At 31.6% G+C, this 24479-nt stretch overlaps 3 protein-coding genes across 3 annotated transcripts; all 3 read left to right on the top strand.

Moving 5' to 3' along the window:
* Nucleotides 1-6759: 6759 nt before the first annotated feature.
* LOC114413203 (RING-H2 finger protein ATL78-like) lies at nt 6760-7867 on the top strand. The gene has a single exon (XM_028377464.1). The coding sequence runs from the start codon at nt 6973-6975 to the stop codon at nt 7666-7668; it is 696 nt and encodes a 231-aa protein (XP_028233265.1). The 5' UTR covers nt 6760-6972; the 3' UTR covers nt 7669-7867.
* Nucleotides 7868-18244: 10377 nt separating this feature from the next.
* Nucleotides 18245-21138, top strand: LOC114411385 (probable protein phosphatase 2C 24). The gene is made up of 3 exons (XM_028375084.1): nt 18245-18430; nt 18529-18807; nt 21097-21138. The coding sequence occupies exons 1-3, from the start codon at nt 18245-18247 to the stop codon at nt 21136-21138; spliced, it is 507 nt and encodes a 168-aa protein (XP_028230885.1).
* LOC114413202 (actin-7-like) lies at nt 20376-23540 on the top strand. The gene is made up of 5 exons (XM_028377463.1): nt 20376-20638; nt 21711-21781; nt 21876-22269; nt 22350-22963; nt 23041-23540. The coding sequence occupies exons 2-5, from the start codon at nt 21722-21724 to the stop codon at nt 23104-23106; spliced, it is 1134 nt and encodes a 377-aa protein (XP_028233264.1). The 5' UTR covers nt 20376-20638; nt 21711-21721; the 3' UTR covers nt 23107-23540.
* Nucleotides 23541-24479: the final 939 nt, after the last annotated feature.

Here is a 24479-nt window from a genome sequence, read left to right as displayed (position 1 = left end):
TTTATTCACTACATTATATGTTAACAAAAAAAAAAAATATGCATACAGTGACTAGTCTAAAAATTTGACAATGTGACGACAATATAACATGTACTTGCATGCACACATACACACGCATATGCACACCCTCATTATTATTTTTATATAATTATTTAAATAGAATCAATTACACTTTTGGACTCCCTACTATTGTTAAAATTCAATTTTGGTCTCTTTAATTTTGTTTGTGCAAATTTATTCTCTTTACTATTTTAATTGTGCAATTTTAGTTAATCTATTAACTTTAATTATTTGCACACCATTGATTCTAATTATCATGTAACTTGTGATGATTGGTTTAATTCATTGATTTTGTTCAATATGTGCTCTAATTATCATGACCCGACTATATATAGCTAGACATGGATAACTACAATTTGGATCCAATGCCATTACACTTAAAATATAAGGAGTAAAGTAGCCACCAATTGAATCTTGTACGCGGTATCACAATTAAGACACTGATAAGTTTCACAGCATCATCAACACAAGAGGGATTGAGATTAATGTACAACACTTATTGCAATTATCATCCTCAACCCACGGGGGGATTGAGATTAGTGTACAACACCCACAGCTCCTACCATCATCAACTTATGGGGGATTAAGGTTAATGTACAACATTCACCGTTGTCAATATATATAGAGCATGTATCAAATGAGAACGACTATCTTATGTGAGAATGAAAATTATTAATCTCAATCGTTAGATTAGAATGGGAGATCAAAATTAAAACATTTTAAATTTAAAATAAAACTTCATTTAATCATAAAACCTCTATAAGATTTACCAAACATAAAATTAAATATTTTAAAGATTTAATTTATGACGTCCTAAAATATCTTAAACATATCATTACTATGACCACCACTATCATGATCGTTTCCATCATAATTATCATGATTGCTATTGCAACCACCACCATAATCGTCAACCGCCGCCATCACCAACATGATTATTGTTGTCATTATTGTCACCACTGTCACCGTGATCGTCGTCATGACCATCGTCGCCACCACTAACATGATTGTTATTGTTGTCGCTGCCAACACTACTAGTGGTGGTTGTGGTGACGATCTTGACGTAAATTAAATTTTTAATATATTTTGATTTTTTGTTTGATAAATCTTATATAGATCTTATGGTTAAATGAGTTCTTAGTTTGAATTAAAAATGTTTTAATCTAAGGGTTTAGATTAATTATTTTCATTCTCACATAAGATGACCATTTTATTATTTTAATATGATAGATCTCCCCCCCCCCCCTCTCTCTCTCTCTCTCTCTCTCTCTATATATATATATATATATATATATATATATATATATATATGAGGAGGGATGACTTATTTCAAAAGTAACTATAAGTTACTCATCATGCTCACCATTTATTTTTTTAAAATGTTGCTACCATAGAAATGTTCATTTCATTTTATACTTTTTTTTTTCATTCCACCTTTGCTAATGTAGTTATTTTCATTCAACTCCACCAATCTTTTTTCTCCAAACTATCATTTGAGGTGAAACTTGACACCTATGTCTATATGTATTGTTATCATTTATGCCTGTAAATAATTTTGATGTTTTGGCATGTGGAACTAATTGTTTAATTGGTGATATTCCTCCAATTACTACTAAAATTGATAAGCATTCATTGTTCCATCTGGGTATTAGGGCATGTTGGATAAGTGGTCTCAATAACTTAAGAGGGAGGGTGAATTAAGTCTTACAAAATTTTTCACTAACAAACTTTTAATCCCCTTTTAAAAGATATGCTCAGAATGCAGAAAAAGAAACAATAATCAATTTAATAATGTTCTTTAAACGTGCAAGATAAAATTGATCGCAATAAAATAAATAAGATAAGAGAAGAAAGAATTGCAAACTCGATTTATACTGGTTCAGCCACTTCTTGTGCCTACGTCCAGTTCTTAAGCAATCCACCTGAGATTTTCCACTATTTTTGTAAATCCTTTACAGACTTTGAACACACCTTGGGATCCCTCACCCTTGTGTTCAAGATTTTCACACTCCAAGAGACACATCGTCTCTTGATTACAACTGAGTTTCTGAGATGAACAAAAATATTTCTCTCCTTTAGAGTGGATGATACAAGGAATTTCTCTCTTTTAGAGATGATAATACAAATTGAAATTCCTAGATGAATTTTCAATAGATTTGCAAGTGTTAGGCCAAGAGTTGTCTAGAGAGCATTTGACAATTAAGCTCCATTAGAATATCTCTCTCTTTTTCTTTTTGAAGTTAGACACACATATATATAGGTCCATCGTGCCTTTTCAAAAATGTTTTGAAGAGATGTGTCTTTTCAAAAAAAGTTTCTGCAATTTTCTTACTAGTAATCGATTATCGATTTCTGGTAATCGATTACACAGTTATATTTTAAAGGGTCATGATTTTTCAAAGTATTTTTTGAAGTATCGTTACTGGTAATCGATTACAAACATTTGGTAATTGATTACAAGATTTAAAATTCAAATTACAAAACCAATTTGAAAAGCTCATTTGAAATCTTGTCTTCTGGTAATCGATTACAGTGTCTAGTAATCGATTACCAGCGCCTTTAATCTCTTGGAAACAATTTGTTTGAGGCAAAAACTAATCAACCAGTGAGATTCTTTTAACAAATAATCTAAGGTCTTATCTTTTTCTTTGATCTTGTTTGCTTGATCTTGAATTAATCTTGAAGCAATTTCTGTTTGCTTAGTTATACTTTGGCATCATTAAAATATGTGTTCATACATTCACATTCTTCCCATATTTGATGATGACAATCATTATCTTATCTATCTTTGTTCTTTCATCAAGTAAATACTTTCGGTATCATCAAAACTTGTATGATTTACAAGGCATGTAAATGAAATATAACACTTCAATAATACATCTTATTGGAGGCATCGTTGGGTTTGACTTTGTTGGTGGACAAGTGAGAGTCAATCAAGAGAAAAATGGTGGGACCTCCAACAAGGAGGAAGTTGTAAGTCGTTGATCCATTTGTCTCTTGAAGATCTCCATGTTTTGCAAAGTAAAAGACGTAAGAGTTCATTCATGGAGAGAGGAAAGATAATTTTGGATTATTTGTATTTTTAAAAGATAAATTAAAATTATAAAAATACTCATTGATCCATGCTAATATATAAAAAGAAAAAATAGTCATTTGTCTAATACAAAAGGTGTTCAGTGTTGTACCACTCAACACTCTTGGTCGTATATGAGTCAACCGAGACTCACAAATTAGTCTTTTTGTGCTTATGTACTCGAGGCTACAAGACTGTGTACCCCTTGACACTCTCAGTTGTATGTAATTCGACTGAGACTGATAGATTAGTTTCTTTGTGTTTACGCACTCGAGATTACGGGATTGTGTTTGTGTCCCCTAAACACTCTCGATCATATATGAGCTGATCGAGACTCATAGATTAGTCTCTTTGTGCTTATGTACTCAAGATTGTGGGACTATGCACCCCTTCGGTCCCTCGATCGGTCACCTCATCTTTTTATGTTAATCTCCAGTGTCCGACTAAGGTCATGACACTGTCTTCCAAGCGCCCATCAACCACGTCATGTGACATCTGACACAATTCTTAGTCTTTAAGTAACCCTAACCATTTAAATGAGACATGCTTGAGAGTCTTGAAAAGGGGATGAATTTTGATGAAATGGATCTTTTTAAGAATATCGAATCAATTAGACACTAGACTAGGAGTTAGAATATATTTGACACTTAAATGATTTTGAACTAGGTCTCATTCCCATATAGGACCTAGTTACAAAAATAAATACCAACATATATCTTCTATTTTTTAAGTAGGTCTATGCTAATCAATCTCCTATATATATATATATAATACGAATTAATTTTAACATTATATATTCCGGTTTCCTCAAACCCACAGAAAGGGTGGATGCAACCAAGTACAAATCTACAAGTCAATCCTCGATGAAGACATAGCATGTGCATGCTCATCAATTTGTTCATTATTACTGGACAACAACATGGACGCAAGATAATCCAATATCCTGTTAATATGTTATGCATAGTTGTTATTAACTTATTATACATATTAATGTGCTCCTGATTCCTCGAAAGACCAGTGTCTCTGTCGGTAATTCTCTTATCTCTCCGTTGGTGTGGGACCAGAGAAACAATAACAGTAGTGAGATCCAACCCACCAAGATACGGATCCAAGTAGTGGTACTTCTAGTACTGCCAGAGCAAAAAGCAAAAGCATTGCTTTAAAAATGGCCAAGCCCAATAGATTCTCTTCCTTGGTTAATTACTGTACACGACTCTAATTTGTTACTCACTTCAATTATTATTATACAAAGCTAAGTTAATTAAAAAGCGAAAAAGAACCCCTCTCACCACTTGTCTCCTCGAACATTACTTCATTATATATATAATATCCCACCCCTTAATCAAGCACTTTCCGCGTAAAAAGTACAGCTGTAGACAGATAAAATCGGATTGGAGATCAAATTTAGCTTAAACATTTTGCCAATTTGATCATTTGTCATCATTAACAACGCTGCTTTAATTAGGAGCCACAACTCGTTAAATCCATGAGATTGCGATCTATCTACTTGCATCGCGTGAAGATTGCAAAACAAATTCACATATAGCGGAAAAGATTTAGGGCCATTTTCTATCCAAACATATATTATGATTTGACAAGAGAATAATTAACATATTGCAAACATCGTATAATTGTGTACAAGGAATGACACATCATGTACATAATGAGATAAGAGCTATACAAGAGTTCGTTGTGGCCTACATATGGAGTTATATAGAATAGTTTATGGAAATTTAATGACCAATAAATACACTTTCAGCAAGTAGTTGCTGGTTCAAAGTTTTAACTGTATGTATGTTATTGGCTGGAAATAGAAACTTTTACTCTCCACACCCAACTCCCTTATCCTTTAATGTTTGTCTAGCTATAACATTTTTTTAAAACCTAGATGAATGATTATCCTTCTTTTTGGGTCTTTAGATATTAGCCGATTTTTTGCATCTTTGGTGAAAAGCCAGTTATCACTTCTGATATCAAAAAAGAAAAGCCAGTTACCACTTCAGCTTTTACTGAAGTGAATTTTACTTGATTCATCAAGCATGTGGGTTTGATATTTACCTATTTATTTAATTGAAACCAAAATAGTGAATGTATATATTTAGAAGTAGAATTAAATGTAACAATTTGTAATCACAGATAAATTATTTAATGGCTAAACATAGTAAAGATATTTTATTTGAAACCAGCCGCATTCAAACACAAACATATATAGGCTACCTAACCAGCTAACATTATGATTCAAAATGTTGGGGGGAAAGTACCATTATTCTTTGATAAAAATTTAAATGCCACTTGTGACATCACTATATATCTGTCGTGTAAAGAGGTGTTAGAAAACAATATAACAGCATCAACTTTCATTAAATCGTTTAAATTATGTAACAAAGAGAATTCCTTAATTTTGAAGAAAAAATGTTATAATAATTCAATTATAATTTTTTTTTTAGTTTTGTGTTTTTTAGATAAAAAAAATCAAGTGGGCCGTGCAATTTTTTTTTCAAAAAAAAAATCTTACAATCAGTATTATAATTCATCATTTTTTAAAATATCTCTATTAGTTACCCTTTAAAATGTATTTCTTTATATATTATTTAACTAATTCAAAAATATTAAAATATATACCTCCTTATGAATTATGATAAGTTCTAAATTCTTTCACAATTATTATTACTGGGTGTTTTGTCCACTTTTCGAATGTAAAATTGATTCTTATTCAAAAGCAATAAGAGTTTATAGTCACCTAAACATGCTTTTCATGTAACAACAAATAATCAATTTGTTGGTTCCTCAGGGCGAAGGAGTTGGGTTAAATTTCCTCTTTGGCTCTTTCTATCCTCTTTCAATCCCCTCCACGCATCGATAGGCCCCGTCTCATTGAGTGAGTGTTTTTTGTGTACATTCATTGGGTGAGTATAGTGTCGAGTGTCGACACTACACAGTAACCCGACATTAATTTTTGCCCTAAACAGTGGAGGGGTGTATATAAACGTTGTGTATCCTAATCATATCCAAAAAGAATCTTATTTTAATTTTGCAATTTTTATTGGTTATCCTAATCTTATTTTAATTAATGAAAATCAAATATATAACACTTTGTAATTAGTTAATAATAATAATTAATATATATGAAATTAAACTCTAATTTTTTCTATCAAATTCTGAACCAAAACGTGTGGCATTGGAAGATAACCATGTTGCGTCTTGTTCACCAAAAGGAATTTGGCGGCAATACTAAAAACAAAAACCATTTCCTGAACCTTTTCATGTGATCAGCCAATACGGATGAGGCCACTTAGTTCCACTTTTTATCGTAGGGACCCAAAAGACGAGACATTAATTGAATCAACCTTGAAACTATATTTCAACTCATACATAACCTTCAGGAAGCTTCACAATTCCTTCACAGGCTCACGGTGTCTTCAATTACCTAGCAAGGAGTAACAGCTGCGACGTTGACACATGGCAAATTCTGCTTCGTGTAAAGTGGAAATAGAAATGGACCCATCATAATAGCCAAATTAATATACAAAAGGCTTTGTCAGTGGATGTTCCATATCATATCATATGCTTTCTTTCTAATCTATATATCTCTAAAGACCAAGATAAAAAGTTAAATTTCCAATCCTTGCCAAAACTCCCTTAGGAATATTCTACAAACCAACCACTCACCAAACAACAACAATAGTTTCATATTCTAATCAAAGCTAGCTAGCTAGATATATCATATCATGCCCTACTATGTTAACTTACCCTATATATATATATAATGGCCTAAGGCCTAATAGATAACCAACCTCAAAGCTCTAACTAACTCTTGTTCAATATCCCCATCATCAAACATGTATGCCTCAAGTTCCTTTACTTCACAACTAGTCCATGACCTTCTCGTGGACACAAACTCAAGAAAGCTACTCCTTCAAGATCCACTTCTTCACCAATCAATGAACTCGGCCAACTCCCCAGATTCCATGAGTTACAACACAACAGACTCATACTTCACAGGTCGTGATTTCGATGCAAATGTTGTCATGATACTCTCAGTGCTGTTATGTGCTGTTATTTGCTCACTCGGGTTGAACTCCATCATAAAGTGTGTCTTGAGGTGTTCAAACATAGTCATCAATAATAATGACCCTTCTTCTTCTTCAAGTAGTGCGAGCTACAACCCTTCACCAAGATTGGCCAACAGAGGAATCAAGAAGAAAGCCCTCAAGACTTTTCCTACTGTGAGCTACTCAACAGAGATGAAACTCCCCGGTTTGGACACAGAGTGTGTGATATGCCTCTCGGAGTTTGCCAATGGTGATAAGGTTCGCATTTTGCCAAAGTGCAACCATGGTTTCCACGTTTGCTGCATTGACAAGTGGCTAAGTTCACACTCATCATGCCCCAAGTGCAGACAGTGCCTCATTGAGACTTGCAAGAAAATTGTTGGATCCCAAATACAACCAGTGGCACCAGTGCCAGAAACAATTATAAGGATTCAACCACTAGAACCTGAAGGTTTGGAGCGTAACTATAGGGAAGTATGCTAGCTAATTACTTTAATTCATTAGTACTAGAATGTAATATAAACCAATCAACCATAAACAATGCGGTGGCTATAATTGGAGATTTTTCAGTTGCCTTTTGTTTTGACCTCAAATGTAAGATAAACTAGTTCAATTTTTGTAACTGCAATATTATTCTTTTCAATAATATTCTAAAGTTATCAATTGAACCAGGGCTTTAATTTGTCGTGTCTTTGTGAAATTTAACTTGGTAAAAGATATATCCAGATGAAGATGCAAGTGAATTATTTCGGAACAAGAGATAAGGGCAAAGCAAACTATATGTGTATTTTTGGTGGTCACAAACTTGTGAATATCATTATTATTTCCACTTAACTATTATTTTTAACCTTATAACTTAGGTGACCACTTTGAATGAAACAAACTAAGCACTCTTTCTTACTCCGAAGTTCACTTAGAATTTGCTTAATCCAAGTAAGTTAAGATACGCGGCATACCCGATAAGAGTAATTTAATAATATTTTGCACACTTTAAAACTTGCATTATTACTCCTCCACCACTTCACTTTTATATAATAAAATAACAAAAATAGACATTTCATCACTTATAGTACTCTCTCTCTCTCACTAGAAAATAGTGGGTAATATAAGTATTTTAATGTGTAAATGTCATTTGTGTTTGATAATAACGTACTCCAACAGTCTTTCAAAAGAGAGTATACAAACTCGTCAATATATATGGTAGTACTGTTTTATCTATCTTGCACGTAAGAGATAAATACAACACCCACACCCCCCACCCCGGGTGCCCCTCAAAAATAAATAAATAAAATTCTAGTGTGTCATTATTGTATCAAAGGGTTTGAAGTTTATATACAACTGTGTTAGAACATCAGGAATATGTATGCCCACAAAAGTTGTAGGACAATGAATTCAAATTAATTAAGATCAGAATGGTGCACATAAACACAGTAAAATAATTATGGTTTGTGGCATTGCTGCTCACATTATGCTTTAAATATTTGTGAGATAATTCGATCGATTGATACAACTTCAGTTCTTCTCAATTAGCGGAATTGGTGATTGAATTGATGAACAAAGTTAATAATAAAGAGCAATCCAATAAGATACATAATTAATCACATCGATTCAGATTATAAAACAATTGCTCGAAAAAAAACGCCACAAGGGAATAATAATTTCGTTATATATATAAGAAGGGCCCCTAGATTGCTATAGTAACTAGACTCCAAGTTTAAAAAGAAAGGAAAAGAAAAACTACAAAGTGGGTGTACTTTATCCAGTCAATGGAGCATATATATAATGAATGGAAGCTGAGGCAGAAATCACTAATCAACTTCCAATCAATGAAATGTACCAAAAGGGAAATGTTGTAACATAGGCATAGTGTATAATTCCCTACACTAAACTAACCACGTATATATTCCGGGCGGCTGAACTTTGTTTTGCTAGAGTTCAACGCATTATATAAGTTTTGATTGCGGCATAGTATGGTAAATGTATGTGCATGGGACACTGAAAGCTAGGCGAGGCAGATTATTATGACGTTAACAAATTAAAGCAACTGGATAGTATTATTGTTAGGAATTGTAAGAAAGCCAGAAAACAGGGTAAGCTATAGATACACTATATAAATTAACGCATAATGGAAGTAAAATCTATTAAAAACTCTTTTTTCCCTTAATAAATTCTTTATTTTCCTTAACTCTCCTATTTATTAGAAATACTAATTCAAAAATTTGAACGAGAGGAAGTAAAATCTAAACAAAAATTATTTTCAATAAAAATCAAAATCAATTACAATCGGTTTAATCACTTAATTAACACAACATAAAGTCTTATAACCAAAAAAAGAAGTTAAGAAGGAAAGATAAATAATTTTTTTATAAATTAAAATTAATTTATACACATAAGTTTACAGCATATTTTCTCTGTCCTCTGAACCTTTTTTTTACGGCATATTTTCTCAGAACTTGAATATAAGCAAACAAATATAATTTCATCGTGATTAAGGTTGTTAGTTAAATTCATTTGACTTTCTTGATTTTTCATAAAAAAAACATGTTAAAATATGTATGTGATTCTTAATAAATAATCAAATTTTATGTTTATTTTTTGATAATTTTTTTTCATTTTTTCTTCTAATAAAATAATAATTTTATTTTTAGTTATTGAAACTTTTTTTAGTCTTTAATAAATTAATGAATTTTGTGTTTGTTCCCTAATAATTTTTATTTATTATTAGTCTCTTTGAAAAAAAAAATAACAACTGAATTGTTTTATTAAGAAACAAACACAAATTTACTAATTTAATAGGGCCTAAAAAAATATCAAGGATAAAAATAAAATTATTGTTTAATTAAGAATTCAAAAGAAAATTTTTTATTATGAAATAAACACAAAATTCAAGTATTTATCAAGAATTATAATTATATTTTAACCAAAAAAACATATTTCCTAAACTAGGTTAATCATATTTATTAGACATGATGAAAACATTTGAATTAACTTAAGACTATTTTTGAAATAATGACATTAATTAGATTTCAATTAATTAAAATTTGTTTATACATCAAATTAGCTTTAGCATTTTCTCATTTATATTTGAGTCCAAGAAAAATAATGCAATAGAACTTCTACAAGTTAGCCGAGAGAGAAATTTATTTTATTTTTCTTCCTATTTTTTTATATTATATAAGTGCTTTTATAAAATTTTATCCAAATAAATTCATAATTTCTTAGCCTAAAGACAACCCCCCTCCACAAAAAAAAAAAAAAAACAAAACATCTATATTTAATAATAATTACACGTCAAAACCTCCTCATTACTTTTGTACTTAATTAATTTTTTCAGTTAAAAATGTTTATGTATATTAATTTATGTATGTATCCAACTTGATTCTAAGTGAGGTTGTGCAAACTGCAAAGTAACCGGGGATAGATCAAATTAATTGGTTAAGAGCACAATGCATTTAATTTTAAGTAAATAAAAGGGTCTGAACATACTTTAACTTTTTGCTTTTTGAAATAGATATAGTTCAGTATGTTTCCTTTTTTACGTTTTTTTATTTCACTTTATACGAGATATCCTAATCATTAGGGGTGAAAATATTTTATTTATAGCCTAATGTTATATGCGTATTAATAGCCTAATTAACATTAGACTTAATTAGATGTAAGGTTATTTATTAAATATATTATTTAAAGGTTTAATTCAATAAATACAATTTAGTTGACAACACATAAAAATCTGATGACATTTGAATATTATTATAAATTAAATGATATAATTATTTGTTGGTAAAAACAAATTCTGATGGTATATGTAAGGGTTGAGGCTCATTTATCTGTTTATATATATGTCGGTCTATTTGTTAATTTCGAAAACCATACTAAAAAATGTATTTTTAATAAATAAGGTTTCTAATTAGCTGACTTTAAAAATACTAAACTTTTAAAAAATAAAGTAGACTTGAGGCCTAAATCTTATGTTTGTCAAAAGATTAAGCTCGTTAAAAATATGACTTGATCAGTACTATTCACAGAAAGAATTATTTCATTATTTGATACATTTTTTAAAATATATTCTTATTATTAATTAAAATTTAGTTACACTAAAGAAATCATATATCTTACTTTTTATTTAATAAGTTTCAGTTATATTGTCATGATTTCTAAAAAAAATTAATAATAAAACTATATTAAAAAGAACGTACTAAAATTACTTACCCATATCTTCCTAGAATGTTACCTTTATGTAAGAAATAAATTAGTCCATTTTTTCCTAGTAATAATGGTAGTAATAGTACAATAGAAAACTATGCTGTATCGTCACAGTGAGGTTTGATACAACAAAATGTTGTCCCTTTCACCATTTTCACTAAACATTAAAATCGCATTAATTTTATTAATTACTTTTAAAAACAACTTATATTTAGAAAAAATAAAAAATGGAAACATATTTTTATTTTGTTAACTTTTTCACTGAAAAAATAACACGACAAAAATGTATTTATGTTAAGTTAATTTTTTTACAAGAAAAAATAACAAATGAAATTGTGTATCTATTTAGTGTTAAAAGTAAATATAAAACAGAAACGTATTTTCATTTTGTACTGGGAATGCACATCCCTTCTGAAAAAATAGAAAACTATTTTCATAAAATATTAGTGATGAACGAAAACGTGTTTCTGTTAAGAAAATAAGGAAAGAATATGTTCAATTTCCATCAAACGGAGATTATTGCAAAAGTGTTAGTATATATATATATATATATATATATATATATATATATATATAATAAACAAATTAATTAAATTGTGATAAAAGTTTTTTTATTACTTAAAAAGGTCTTATTAAAAATAAAGATAAGAGATGATATATTAATAACAATAAGCAATTAAAAAGATTAAGGTAGATTGGAAGAAAAAAAATTCATTAGAATCGCCAATCAAATTTTTTGATATTTGATAGAGATTAATCATTGATAAAATTAGTAAATATTTTGTACTAATAATATGGTTATATAAATTAAATAAAAAAAATATCAGGTAGGTTGAAATGATTGAGTTTTTCTTAACATGAGGGATAACCTGTGAAATGCTTGTCCAAATGAGATAAGAAGAAGAATATTAAAATGTCTAATTAAGAAAATGGAGAAAATGAGAGTTTCATTCTCTAAATTGTATCTTTTAATTTACCATATAGGAATAGATTATCTAAACATTAAGTGTTAATAAGAATATAGTATTATCTATTAATGTAAACTCAGAACGTGTAATAATTGTTTAATTTTCATTAAACAAAACGACCCATACTAAACACACGTGTTTGTCTGGTCAGAAAAAAAAACATGTATTTTAAATTACAGAGTTAGTTGAATAACGATAAATTTAACGATATAAAACATTTTAATTATTTATCTAATTTGTTCTGGATAGCGGTAGAGCATTAGATAATCGTAAATATTGTAAACCTCTAAAATGCTTGGTAGGGAGACGAGTACCCTAACATGGAATGCAGCAATAATCTATAAGCTCTGCGCACCTGCAGAGTCCTGACATGGAATATAACAATTTTAATGACGTTTTGAAATGTAGTCGGGGATGAGGATTGCCCTGGCTAATGGTCCCATCTATCCTCCAATTCATTATATTACAGAGTGATTGGATCCACATGTTGTTGGATTCTTATGTGTTATTGTTAATTACTTTCAAGCCATAGGTAAACTTATGAAGTTATAAGATTAGTTTAATAGTCCAAAAGGAAAAAAGAAAGAGATCGAGAACCGGTTGTGAGTTAGAATTTTTTTTATTAGCATTTTAATAAAATTAATAACTAAATGGATAAAAAAAAATTATAAGAAGCTTGTGCTGCAGTAATGGAATTAATTTTTATAGATTTAACTATTGATATATAAGAGTGTTATTTTAAGTGACATAATAATAAGCACCTTGATCTTAACCTTTTTGTTATGATAATTGAGTACCATATATACAAATCCAATGTAGAAAGATATTCATGATGAATTGAGGGGATGGGCTTCTCGTCGTGACTGATCGATCAGTATCCCACTCATTAATTGGAGCTTGGACGCCAAGTTATATATATAGGTGAATCACCAACCACCACTTCATGCAGCAACTGCGAATTTGTTCATTTGGGGTTGATCGATGACTTCCCCATCAAACAACGTAAGACTACTGATGATGTATTTTCATTTTTGACCATGGATTGAGATAAAATACACATGCAAAAGTTTGGTGCATCATATTCTACCTAATTATCTGTTAATAAGTGCTTTTCTTTTCGAGATATTATAAATGCTACTAATGTTGAATACATGATTGATAAAACGACCAGATATATATACCCACCAGCTAGCTACCACCCGGTATCATACGCCAATAAAAACTTCACCTAACATGTAGGATATACTGTATGCGATGAGTTATATTCAAGTGATCAACTTCACCAATAAAAACTTCAACTTCACCTAACATGAGGAGTAATAACTAAATCTTTGCGTGTAATTCACTTGTTTTCCCCTCAAACCTACGGTTCTTGATCATCTTCGAATTAAAATGCACCAATGTAAAAAAAAGAAAATTGCACTTTCAACTCTACCATATTTCTATTATTTGAAAATGATTAAGGATGTGTTTAGTTTAAAAAATAAATTTTTAAATTAAAATAAAATATAAAAGATATGAATCCCATAAAAAAATACAAAATTTCTCTCTAATATTATTTTTCTTCTCTCTACCAAATATACCATAAAGGATGTGATACGGGGAAAGTTACTTGATTGCTAGTTTAGGAAGGGTCTTAATGTAAAATTCCAGGTTATCACTGATTATTAATTAATGCTGTCAAAAGGAAAGGTTAAAAAAAATGACACGATTCACGGATTATAAAATAATAAAGCTTCTAATTAAATAATGCATAATTTTGAACTCGATCGTTCATATATTCAGATAGTATTAAAAAAGCGTGCTAAAAATCTAGTGATTGTTTACAAATATTTGTTAATACATTTTGAAAAATGTAATCATACAGAAATAAATTCTTAACAAAATATAAAATACAGTTAATTATAATTAGTGAGATATATAAAAATGATATTAGATATCATTGATATAAAATAAAATGAATTTTTTCATGTTTAGATAAATATCAATAAACACTTATAAATAAAAATAAAACAAAAAGTAAAATAAATCAAATTTATTTCATTATTTAAAATCAAATTATACAGCTTCACTTTTAAAAATATTACATGAAAGAGCTTAAATAAAAGTTAAAGTACATAAATAAATTTAAAGTTATGGAAAATGTTTAATTTATTTTACTTTTTATTTTTTTCCGTATAAATACATATTGGTAAATCGATTCAAACAGAACAGTTCCCCTTGTCTTCTTCCATTGTAAAGCCTCAAATTTTAATCAAATCAAATGTAACGCCAAAAAAAAAAAATCTTTAATCAGTACGCAAAAAGTTGCCATTTATCAGTATATGATTGGATAAAAATTCTACTCATGGCCAAAAATAACTTGTCTCAGTATACATGCATATATCATTAACAGTTAGTTTGGTTTGGTCATATGAAAAATACAATGAAAGAAAAAGAGAGAGAGAATCATATATATATATATATATATATATATATATATATATATATATATATATATATATATTCACATGGACATAGGAAAAAAATTGGGTTCCATGAGAAAAAAAACTCCTCAATAATGTGATAAAAAAGAAATGGAGGGAAAGAAGAAAAAAAAATCATTTAACCTTTTCTTCCTTCATTTTCATCGCTAGGCTCTCTCCTTCAACAACCGGCACGCATGGAGACGAATCCACAGATAACATTCTGACCACAGTTAATATTTTTTACATTTTGAGTTGCTCAAGGGAGTTGCTTAATTGAGGTAACTATTACTTAAATGATTCATACCAATGAAAAAAATTATTTTTTTTCACAAAATTTAATGTAGTTCATGTTAAGTACCTATTCTATTAACTTTAACATTAAAGTAATTTTTTGTATAAATTTTTTTAATTTATGTGTATTATAGGTCTCATAAATTTAAAAATAAGCAACTCATTTAAATAATTTTGCATTATAAATATTCTTTAATTATTTTAAAAATATTAAACCAACATCCTTTATATATTAAACTAATTTTTCTTAGTTAATTTGAAAAAAATACACCGTGTTCTTGAAAAGAGTTGCATAAATAATAATAAAAATACAACTTTATACAAGCATGCTGTCTGAACTTGGATTATTTTTTGTAGTTTTATATGTGCGCCTTCATTCCCAAATATTAATGTGTCAACAAAACGAGCAACCTTTGAATGTGCTCATAGTTGGAGCATCAACGGATTGGCTGTACCTAGCACGTGTAAGCACATGCATGCTTTTAAAAAGATGGGGAAAAGGTACCACGTGAATAAGAGGATCAATATTTTGAGCTGAAAAGTTATATTTCTGAAACTTGAATACTGCAAATTATAGTTGAGATTCCTTTTAAGAAGCTAACAAAACCGTTTAATTCATTTGCACAAGCATACATTATATTACACGGATAAGTGATTCCCGGACATTAATTATCATTGATTAACGTACAATTCATTTTGCTGTCACAGTTTGGCCAAAATATTTCAGGGAATAAAGGAACGACTGTAGTATCTTACAATGATGGGGACATGCAAAAGAATAACTGTAATATGTATCTTACAACGATGAAGACATGAGAATGCCCGCAATATATCTTTATATTTATGTTGTGATCCCTGAGCATGCGTCAACATATTTTAATATATCTTGTGATCCCTGATAATGCGTTTGTTTTCTTGTGTTATTATTTCAGGTAAAATAGGATAGTAAGCAGATGGTTCGGAACTAATTTGCGATTAGGAGATGAAAAATAAGAAATCTTTATGATGTATTAAACAAATTCAAATAATTATGTTATTGGTTTATAGCTAATTAACTACGAAAAAAATATATTTAATTACCTACAAAAATATAATTAAATATCTTAACTAAATTATTTAAAGTGATCAACTGAAGGACGTCGAGTAATGCTGCCTAAGAAACAATTTGCTGATTATGAAATTGAAAGGAGATTTATAGTTTGAACTCTCTTGGTGCACGGAAGTAGTAGTTAATGTGAAGTTAAAGTTAAAAGAAAAGTGCTTAATGACACTAATCATATTTCATTAGAATGACACGATCAATGTGACATCTCATTTTACTCTAATTCGTTTAACGTGATTTTCTCACTCCATTTTTTTTATGCAATTTCAATTCGAATGAATAGGCATTTTGGTTTCTGACTTTGTATCCATTTTATAAATTAGTCCCTATCTTTTTGAAATGTAAAAAATAATTCATATCTTTATATCTGTTTACAATTAAGTTCCTACCGTTAAAATCCAATTTTTATCGTTAGTCATATGTCTATGTGATAAGTTTTAGTCCATATAAGTAAACCCATGTGACAAGTCTTTGGACTAAATTGAAAAAAAAACCTTCATTCCTCTCACAGATCTTGGCCCTTGATTCCACCGCTTCCTTTGTCTCAGATTCTGCTGTTTGCAGCTCCTTCAAGGATCAGGGTGCTTCTGTTGCAAATGTGTCTTCTTCGTTTGCTCTAGCTCAGCTCCATAATAATTTTGGTTCCATCCCAAATTGGACGTGCAGGAAAAAAAACTTTTTCTTATACAAAGACGATGTAGACATTTTTTTGTCATGCTTTTCTTCCCTTTGAAGGTATTTATCTCATTTTTGCATATGTTATTTATATATATTTTATTTTTGCACATTCAAACTTGAGATAAGAAAAAAAAATCTTCTTCTACTAAACAAATTAAAAAAAAATCTTTTTTTCCTACTTTTTTTCTTTTCACTCTCTTAAACAAAGCAAAACTTTATATAACTTTATCCTGCATACACAGTACAATCATAAATCTAAAAATTTTCCCTTTTCTTGCATAATTTGAAATAACTCATGCAGTTGCACATGGTCATATGCTTTTGGCTACAAATTTCAACTCCCGCCAAAGCTATTCAATACGTTTTATGAATGAACGATGAAAGATTAATATTACTAGTCATGCAGTCACACATGCATCTACGAGGACTCATCTGAACTATTAATTCAACTTCAATTGCCATTATTTTCACAAAAATCTCCACAATTGATCGACTCACAAACAATATTTTGCCGTGTAAAGAACACCATTGTGTATTTGTGTTGGCAAATGCTAACGTATCTTGAAGAAATGTGAAAAAACTGCATTGCGTTTTTGAAGTGAAAACTGCACTGCATTTTTGGTTATTTTAATTTTGAAGTACAATTGCTTCATAATTTCAGGAGATTTACCCTCCCAAGCTTTGCAATAGATGACGAGAGGGAAGCCCATGGAACACTTGCATCTATCACTTTTCTACTACTTGGAGAAACTTTGACCAAGTTTCTAGGGAATCCATTGTTAGAAGCTTCTAAAATTATCAACAATGCACCTCACTAACGACGTTACTTTTAAATTTAACGACAAGGACTATTTTGCAACACTTATGCAAAGATAGTGACTATTTTTTACATTTAAAAAAGATAGGGACTAATTTATAAAATGGGTACAAAGTCAAGGACCAAAATGTCTATTCACTCATTTCAATTCCAATCGAAAGAAGTCCAGCAATTTCAATTTTAAGTTCCTTGATCGTTTGTTTGGATGAAGAAATTTAATAAGGTAATTTAATTTTTTAAAGGATTTTAATTACTTTTCCAGTGAAATAAGATGTTTGGATAAAAAATTTGAAAAGAAATTAAAATTTTAGTATTTTGTTCAAGTATTTTAATTAACTTAAATATTAGGATTTCAAATTCTTTCAAAAAATGAAAGAATTTGAAATTCTTTTGTGAACATAGGATAGGAACACATTATCTTCTCTCGCACCTTCATCATTTCCAACAGTTTCTTCCTCTTTTCTCTCTTGCAAACTTAGGATACGACATCTTGGCGAGCTCCGCTAATACCATCTTGGGCTTTCCGACGCGCATGACGAGATCGGAGCCGCGCGCTTGGAAGTTGCGGCAGAGGTCGGAAGTTGAAGATTCTCCTAAGTTCGGCGTGACGTCAGTTTGCGGCAGGAGAAGAGATATGGAAGATTCTGTTTTGGTGCAGCCTTCCTTCACCCAAGGCTTCCACTACTTTGGCATTTTCGATGGTCACGGTTGCTCTCATGTTCGTATTCTTTCACTACTCCTTTGCTAAATAGTAATGGATCTGGTTGTGGTTGTGAATTGTGATTCTTAGAAGTTGTATCGTTTTCATTTCCACAGGTTGCAACTATGTGCAAGGAGCGGTTACACGAGATCGTGAATGAAGAAATTGACAGCGCGCACGAGAATTTGGAGTGGAAGCTAACAATGGAGAATAGATTTGCTCGCATGGACGACGAGGTTAATTGCAAGAGTCAGAGCAACCAGACCTTCACTTGCAGGTGCGAGCTCCAGACTCCCCATTGCGACGCCGTCGGATTCACCGTCGCCATCGTCACGCCGGACAAACTTGTCGTCTCCAACTGCGGCGACTCCCGCACCGTCCTCTGCCAGAAAGGCGTAGTCATCCCTCTCTCCTCTGGTCACAAGATCATTTTGAAAATGAAAAAATTTAACTTTTTATCTAAACACAGAATTTTAAAAATGAAAAAATTTAAATTAAAACATTTAAAATTCCTAAAATTTAAATTTTTTTTTCCATCCCAACACACACTTTGGATGGATTAACTTGCCTTCAGTCCCTTGCTGCCACTAATTAATGTCTGTGCACCTTATGTACCTAATTGTCACACCAAGTCTTGAGTTGAATGCATTAATTAGAATTCAGAGAACTCCAGCCCAATCTCTCACTCTCTCCCAATCCTATCAAACAAGTTTGATTTTTAATCCCAATTTCGTTTCTCAAGTTTCGTTTCCAGTGTTATTATTGGATAAAAAATTTCCCCACTGCAATTGGGTTGATTGTTATATTACTGAATTTATTAATAAACAAAGTTTTTTTTTTCCAATAAGCTTTTCAACAATTATAAAGAATGTTGTGTGCCTGCGTCTCATTCGATCATTCTTATCTTTCAAACAGGATGTGACTTTTGTTGTTGATGGCGGGAAAAGCTTCCACAATTAATAACATTGTGATTAGTAGGACAATGCAGTTTGATTTAAAAATATCTCAACATTTTAAATTATTAATATTTAAATTAATTACAGGTAAACTTGTGGTGAATTTCGTACTTAAACTCATCGTACCATATAGCATAGCTCAAGTTAAATATACGACACGAAGGCCCGAGGCAAGAAAGGTTGTCAGACAGGTCACCTTATGGTTTCCCTTTCATGAATAAAATGATTCCATTTCTTTCTCTTGTACTTCAAATGCTTAAATTTCGGTCCTAATCTAATCTAAGTATAAAGGATCAATTTTTCACGTCATTAGTAATCTAATCTACTACAGTATTATTCACGCCATTAGTATTTCATTACTCAACTCTACAATTAGTTATTTTAATGAAGTGCACAAAAACATAGTTATTAGTCACAATCAATATTTTTGATAAAACCTAATGACTAGTTAGGTTTAACGGGAAATTGTTGGTTGGACTTTAACGGGAAAAATTAGGCCTCCGTAGTGTTATGAATCAAAATTTAAATTTCTACTCAGAAAAATATTTATGTTTAGTATTTCACTGTGTCTCGTATAAAATAAGAACTGAATTTTGAAGAAGGATATACGTGAAAACAAAAATATATCTTAAAACTTGAAATTATATATGATAAAGATTCAGTCAATTTGTATCAACTTATCCAATTTCAATTTTATTTTTTAAAAACATTAAAATGATATAACTAAGGTCATGTTAGATGTCTACTAATCTTAATCAAGTCGCGTGAATTTATTTAAAGAAATAAATTTTTTATAATACTTATTTTTTTTTCATTTACAGAAAGAAGAGTCAAGAAATAAAGCTTCTTAACTTCTTACTATTTCTTAAAAGTCAAAAGGAAGAAAAATTGACCCTTGATAATTACCATTTACCCCTCAGTTTTACCAAGTTTGAAGCGCCTTGTACCTAGCTAGACAAAAAATAAAAGGATAATACAAATTGACCCTTGCTAATTACCATTGACCCCTCAGTTTACAAAGTTTGATGAGCCTTTGTACACGGTTAGAGAAAACCGTTGTTACGCTCTCACGAACACACTCATACCCTCTGCTGCTCTCTCTCTGTATATATACCCCTTCACTTCTGTTCCAGCACCTTCCATTACTCCATTTCCATTCTCAACTGCGCGGTGAGTGAGTGAGAGACGGAAAGTGCAAAGCCACCGTCTTCTCTTCTCAGAGCTTGGCTTTGCTTATCGATTCTCTCTCCTCTCATCTTTCTCATTCAAGGTAATTCTCCGTCTAAACCGTCTTAGATCGCACCTTATTTTCCACTTTTAGTCAATTTTTTTTTCTCGCATTTTAGTTCCAGGTCATAAAACGGTGCTAGTTATGCTTCCTTTTAACTATTCTCTGAACGAGGTTCTCCGATTGGTTAAATGTAGCCACCAGAACTCAGATTTGTTTATTAGTGCTTCTTCCTGTGTGAGATTGCCTCCGATAGCAGAACCGTGTTTTCGCTTTATTTTATTATTACTCGGAATTTTGATTAGTATGTATTGATTGTTGAAATGAAGTTAGATTGATGGTTATATCACTTCAATGTAGTTGATCTGCGGTTTGGTGTCTTATTTTGCATGCTACTCACCCTATCTGGTTCTGATCTGCTACAAGTGAGATCTTGGATCTTGCCACAACTAGACAGACAATTTGTTTTGTATATATCTGTTGTATATGTATGGCTGCAGTTGCGTAGTTCTTCTGGTTTATTAACTGACTTTATGATCTGATCTGGATTTTATGGGAGAGTCTTTGGTTTTATTTATTTTTAATATGGAAAATCGTTAGGTAGTTAAGGTGTTGACAATTGATAGTGATATTTCTGAGTCAGTGGGTAACATGTGGTTGTTGCTTATTCCTTATTGAGAAGCTTAAATTTTAAGTCTCGTCTAATCGAACCTTTATTCTATGATATTATGAATAATGTCTGTTAATTTATTAATGTTGGCAGTTTAACATAATGTTAAGGATGCTCTCCTTTGTTTATTCATTTTATGTACACCGTGCTGTTCTCTTTTTCCATTTAAAACACCACTACCTTTTCTAGTTATTAAATATATTTCAACTTGCAGGCACTAATGTGATTGCTTGATTTCCCCTCTTTGTTCTTGTTCTTGTGTGTGTGTGTGCGTTTTATGCCATGTACTTTTGTTATATCTAGTTTAAAATAGATATAGCCTTTGAAGTAAATCCTAGTCTTCGTTAGCTGTAAATGTCTTGGTTTCACGGGTTGTTCATATAATACAATGTTTATACTTTACTTACTGACACTGTATTTCATGGCACCCTATGCTTTTTGCAGGTTTGTAAAAGATGGCCGATGCTGAGGATATTCAACCCCTTGTTTGTGACAATGGAACTGGAATGGTCAAGGTTAGTACTTAGCGGCTTTGTTTTTTGTTTCATGTGCTTGTGCATCTGCTAGCCTTGAGTTCATAACTGAATCTTTGATTTTAATATGGAACAGGCTGGATTTGCTGGTGATGATGCTCCCAGGGCTGTCTTTCCCAGTATTGTTGGCCGACCTCGACACACTGGTGTTATGGTTGGGATGGGTCAAAAGGATGCCTATGTTGGTGATGAAGCCCAATCAAAAAGAGGTATTCTTACTCTCAAGTATCCCATTGAGCATGGTATAGTCAGCAACTGGGATGACATGGAAAAGATCTGGCATCACACATTTTATAATGAACTTCGTGTTGCTCCTGAGGAGCACCCAGTGCTTCTCACTGAGGCTCCTCTCAACCCAAAGGCCAACAGAGAAAAGATGACCCAAATCATGTTTGAGACCTTCAATGTGCCTGCCATGTATGTGGCCATCCAGGCTGTTCTCTCCTTGTATGCCAGTGGTCGCACAACTGGTTTGTATATTACCATCTGTCTTGATTCATTCTTTTATAATCACATCATTCTTTCCCTGAATCAATTCCTTTCAAAACAGGTATTGTGTTGGACTCTGGTGATGGTGTGAGTCACACTGTACCAATCTATGAGGGGTATGCACTCCCCCATGCCATCCTTCGTTTGGATCTCGCAGGTCGTGATCTAACTGATCATTTGATGAAGATCCTCACTGAGAGAGGGTACATGTTCACCACCTCTGCTGAGCGAGAAATTGTCCGTGACATGAAGGAAAAACTTGCATATGTTGCCCTAGATTATGAGCAAGAACTCGAGACTGCAAAAAGCAGTTCATCAGTTGAGAAAAGCTATGAGCTTCCTGATGGACAGGTTATCACAATTGGGGCAGAGAGATTCCGTTGCCCAGAAGTTCTTTTCCAGCCATCTATGATTGGAATGGAAGCTGCTGGAATTCATGAGACCACCTACAATTCTATCATGAAGTGTGATGTGGATATCAGAAAGGATCTATATGGCAACATTGTTCTTAGTGGTGGCTCAACTATGTTTCCTGGTATTGCAGACCGGATGAGCAAGGAGATCACTGCTCTTGCTCCTAGCAGCATGAAGATTAAGGTTGTAGCTCCACCAGAAAGAAAATATAGTGTCTGGATTGGAGGATCAATCCTTGCATCCCTCAGCACCTTCCAACAGGTGATTCTTTTATCATTAATTAGCTCTTCCATGTGTTCCATTTTCATTGATTGCTAAAAAATGTTGTGGTTTTGCAGATGTGGATTTCTAAAGGTGAATATGATGAGTCTGGCCCATCCATTGTCCACAGGAAGTGCTTCTAACTTCTAAGTACAAAATATGCTTCAATGGTGAAATATTTTTCGCACCAGTTGTTTTTATGGGTCTGTGTCATGTCATGTTAACGATATTGCCATGGATAAGAGGTGAGGAAGTATCATTAAAGGAGGGTCTATTCTTTAGCTTGATGCATCATATTTTGTGTGGGGGGCAGACAGTTAGAGAGAGGCATTTCTTGCGTTTGGCCATCCGTGGTTCATCTATATCTTCTTAGTAGGTTGTGTTGTAGCAAGGGAGTGATTGTGATGATCTCTTTTTCCCCTTGGAACATTGAATCATTGATGTTAATAGTCATATGTATCGAGAAATCTCTATATTATTGTTATTTCCCGTTCTTGCTCGTAAATTCATACTGCAGTTTTTATGTATGTTGAATTATGTCCTAGAGACGGCATTAAGTCCATTTGATGAATGCATAGATCACTGTGTGATATTTTGTCGTTGATGTGTCATAAAGTGACAACCAGTGATTCCATAATTCTAAGACATATTTTTGGCTTGAGACGGTTTGGATCATTAATTGCATTAATTTGTTAATCAAACCAACATGTTCCATGCCAAACTACTGAGTTTGACTTTAACTGCCTATGTGGCATGGAACGTGTAGTTTAATTAGCACACACTTCATGCTATGCGGCGGTGTAGTTTAATTAGCACATTTCATGCTAGGTGGCGGTTAACTTTGCTGATGCATATCAATTCATCTTTTTGTATACACATTTCAATTCCAATGCAAAATAAGTGTGAGATGTAAACTTTTCATCACAGTATGCATAGATCACTAATTGACTCACTAATTCATCTTTTTTGTATACACATTTCAATGCAAAATTGATTTGCATCGAGATTACTTTAGCGAGTCAAACTAGCAAGGTTAGTTTTGATTGTAAATCTTGTATTGAGATGTATAAACAAAAGAGGAATTGATATGCAAGGTCAATTGTTGCATAGGCAATCAAAGTTAAACTTGCCGGTTTGATTGGTGAGTTTGACTTATTTGTATGCTTGGAAATCAGGTGAAAAAGTATTTTTTTCAGGCCAAAATAATTTTATTAAAAGATCATGACTCTTGTTTTTGTTTTTATCTGTTGAATTTGTATTTGAATGTGGCTAAGTACAACTGATAATATATTTCAGAATAATCTCATTTTAGGAGTATTGGTTTCCTAAAAGTACTCTGATTTGTTCAAATCAGCCCAAGGAAACATATATGAGAGGAAAATAATGCACTCTAATTCCAATTTCGAATTTGATTTTTGATGATCTACATGCATGGTACAAGGTGAGCTTTTTACAGGCAAACTTCGTGGGATATAAAAATATTAAACAACTATAGTTAACGGCTAGAAACTAAGAG

This window comes from Glycine soja, chromosome 5 (genome assembly GCF_004193775.1).
Source record: "Glycine soja cultivar W05 chromosome 5, ASM419377v2, whole genome shotgun sequence".
Lineage (NCBI taxonomy): Eukaryota > Viridiplantae > Streptophyta > Magnoliopsida > Fabales > Fabaceae > Glycine > Glycine soja.
The sequence above is the reverse complement of the archived record's forward strand: the minus strand, read 5'-3'. Positions and strand labels throughout refer to the sequence as shown.

Excerpts from the sequence above, each read along its gene's own strand:
- LOC114413202 (XM_028377463.1), top strand. The coding sequence starts at position 21,722 with ATGGCCGATGCTGAGGATATTCAACCCCTTGTTTGTGACAATGGAACT. Across the intron at positions 22,270-22,349 it reads TGCCAGTGGTCGCACAACTG|GTATTGTGTTGGACTCTGGT; the intron begins GTTTGTATATTA and ends CTTTCAAAACAG. Across the intron at positions 22,964-23,040 it reads CCCTCAGCACCTTCCAACAG|ATGTGGATTTCTAAAGGTGA; the intron begins GTGATTCTTTTA and ends GTGGTTTTGCAG.
- LOC114413203 (XM_028377464.1), top strand. The coding sequence starts at position 6,973 with ATGTATGCCTCAAGTTCCTTTACTTCACAACTAGTCCATGACCTTCTC.
- LOC114411385 (XM_028375084.1), top strand. The coding sequence starts at position 18,245 with ATGACGAGATCGGAGCCGCGCGCTTGGAAGTTGCGGCAGAGGTCGGAA. Across the intron at positions 18,431-18,528 it reads ATGGTCACGGTTGCTCTCAT|GTTGCAACTATGTGCAAGGA; the intron begins GTTCGTATTCTT and ends TCATTTCCACAG. Across the intron at positions 18,808-21,096 it reads CCGTCCTCTGCCAGAAAGGC|TTGCGTAGTTCTTCTGGTTT; the intron begins GTAGTCATCCCT and ends GTATGGCTGCAG.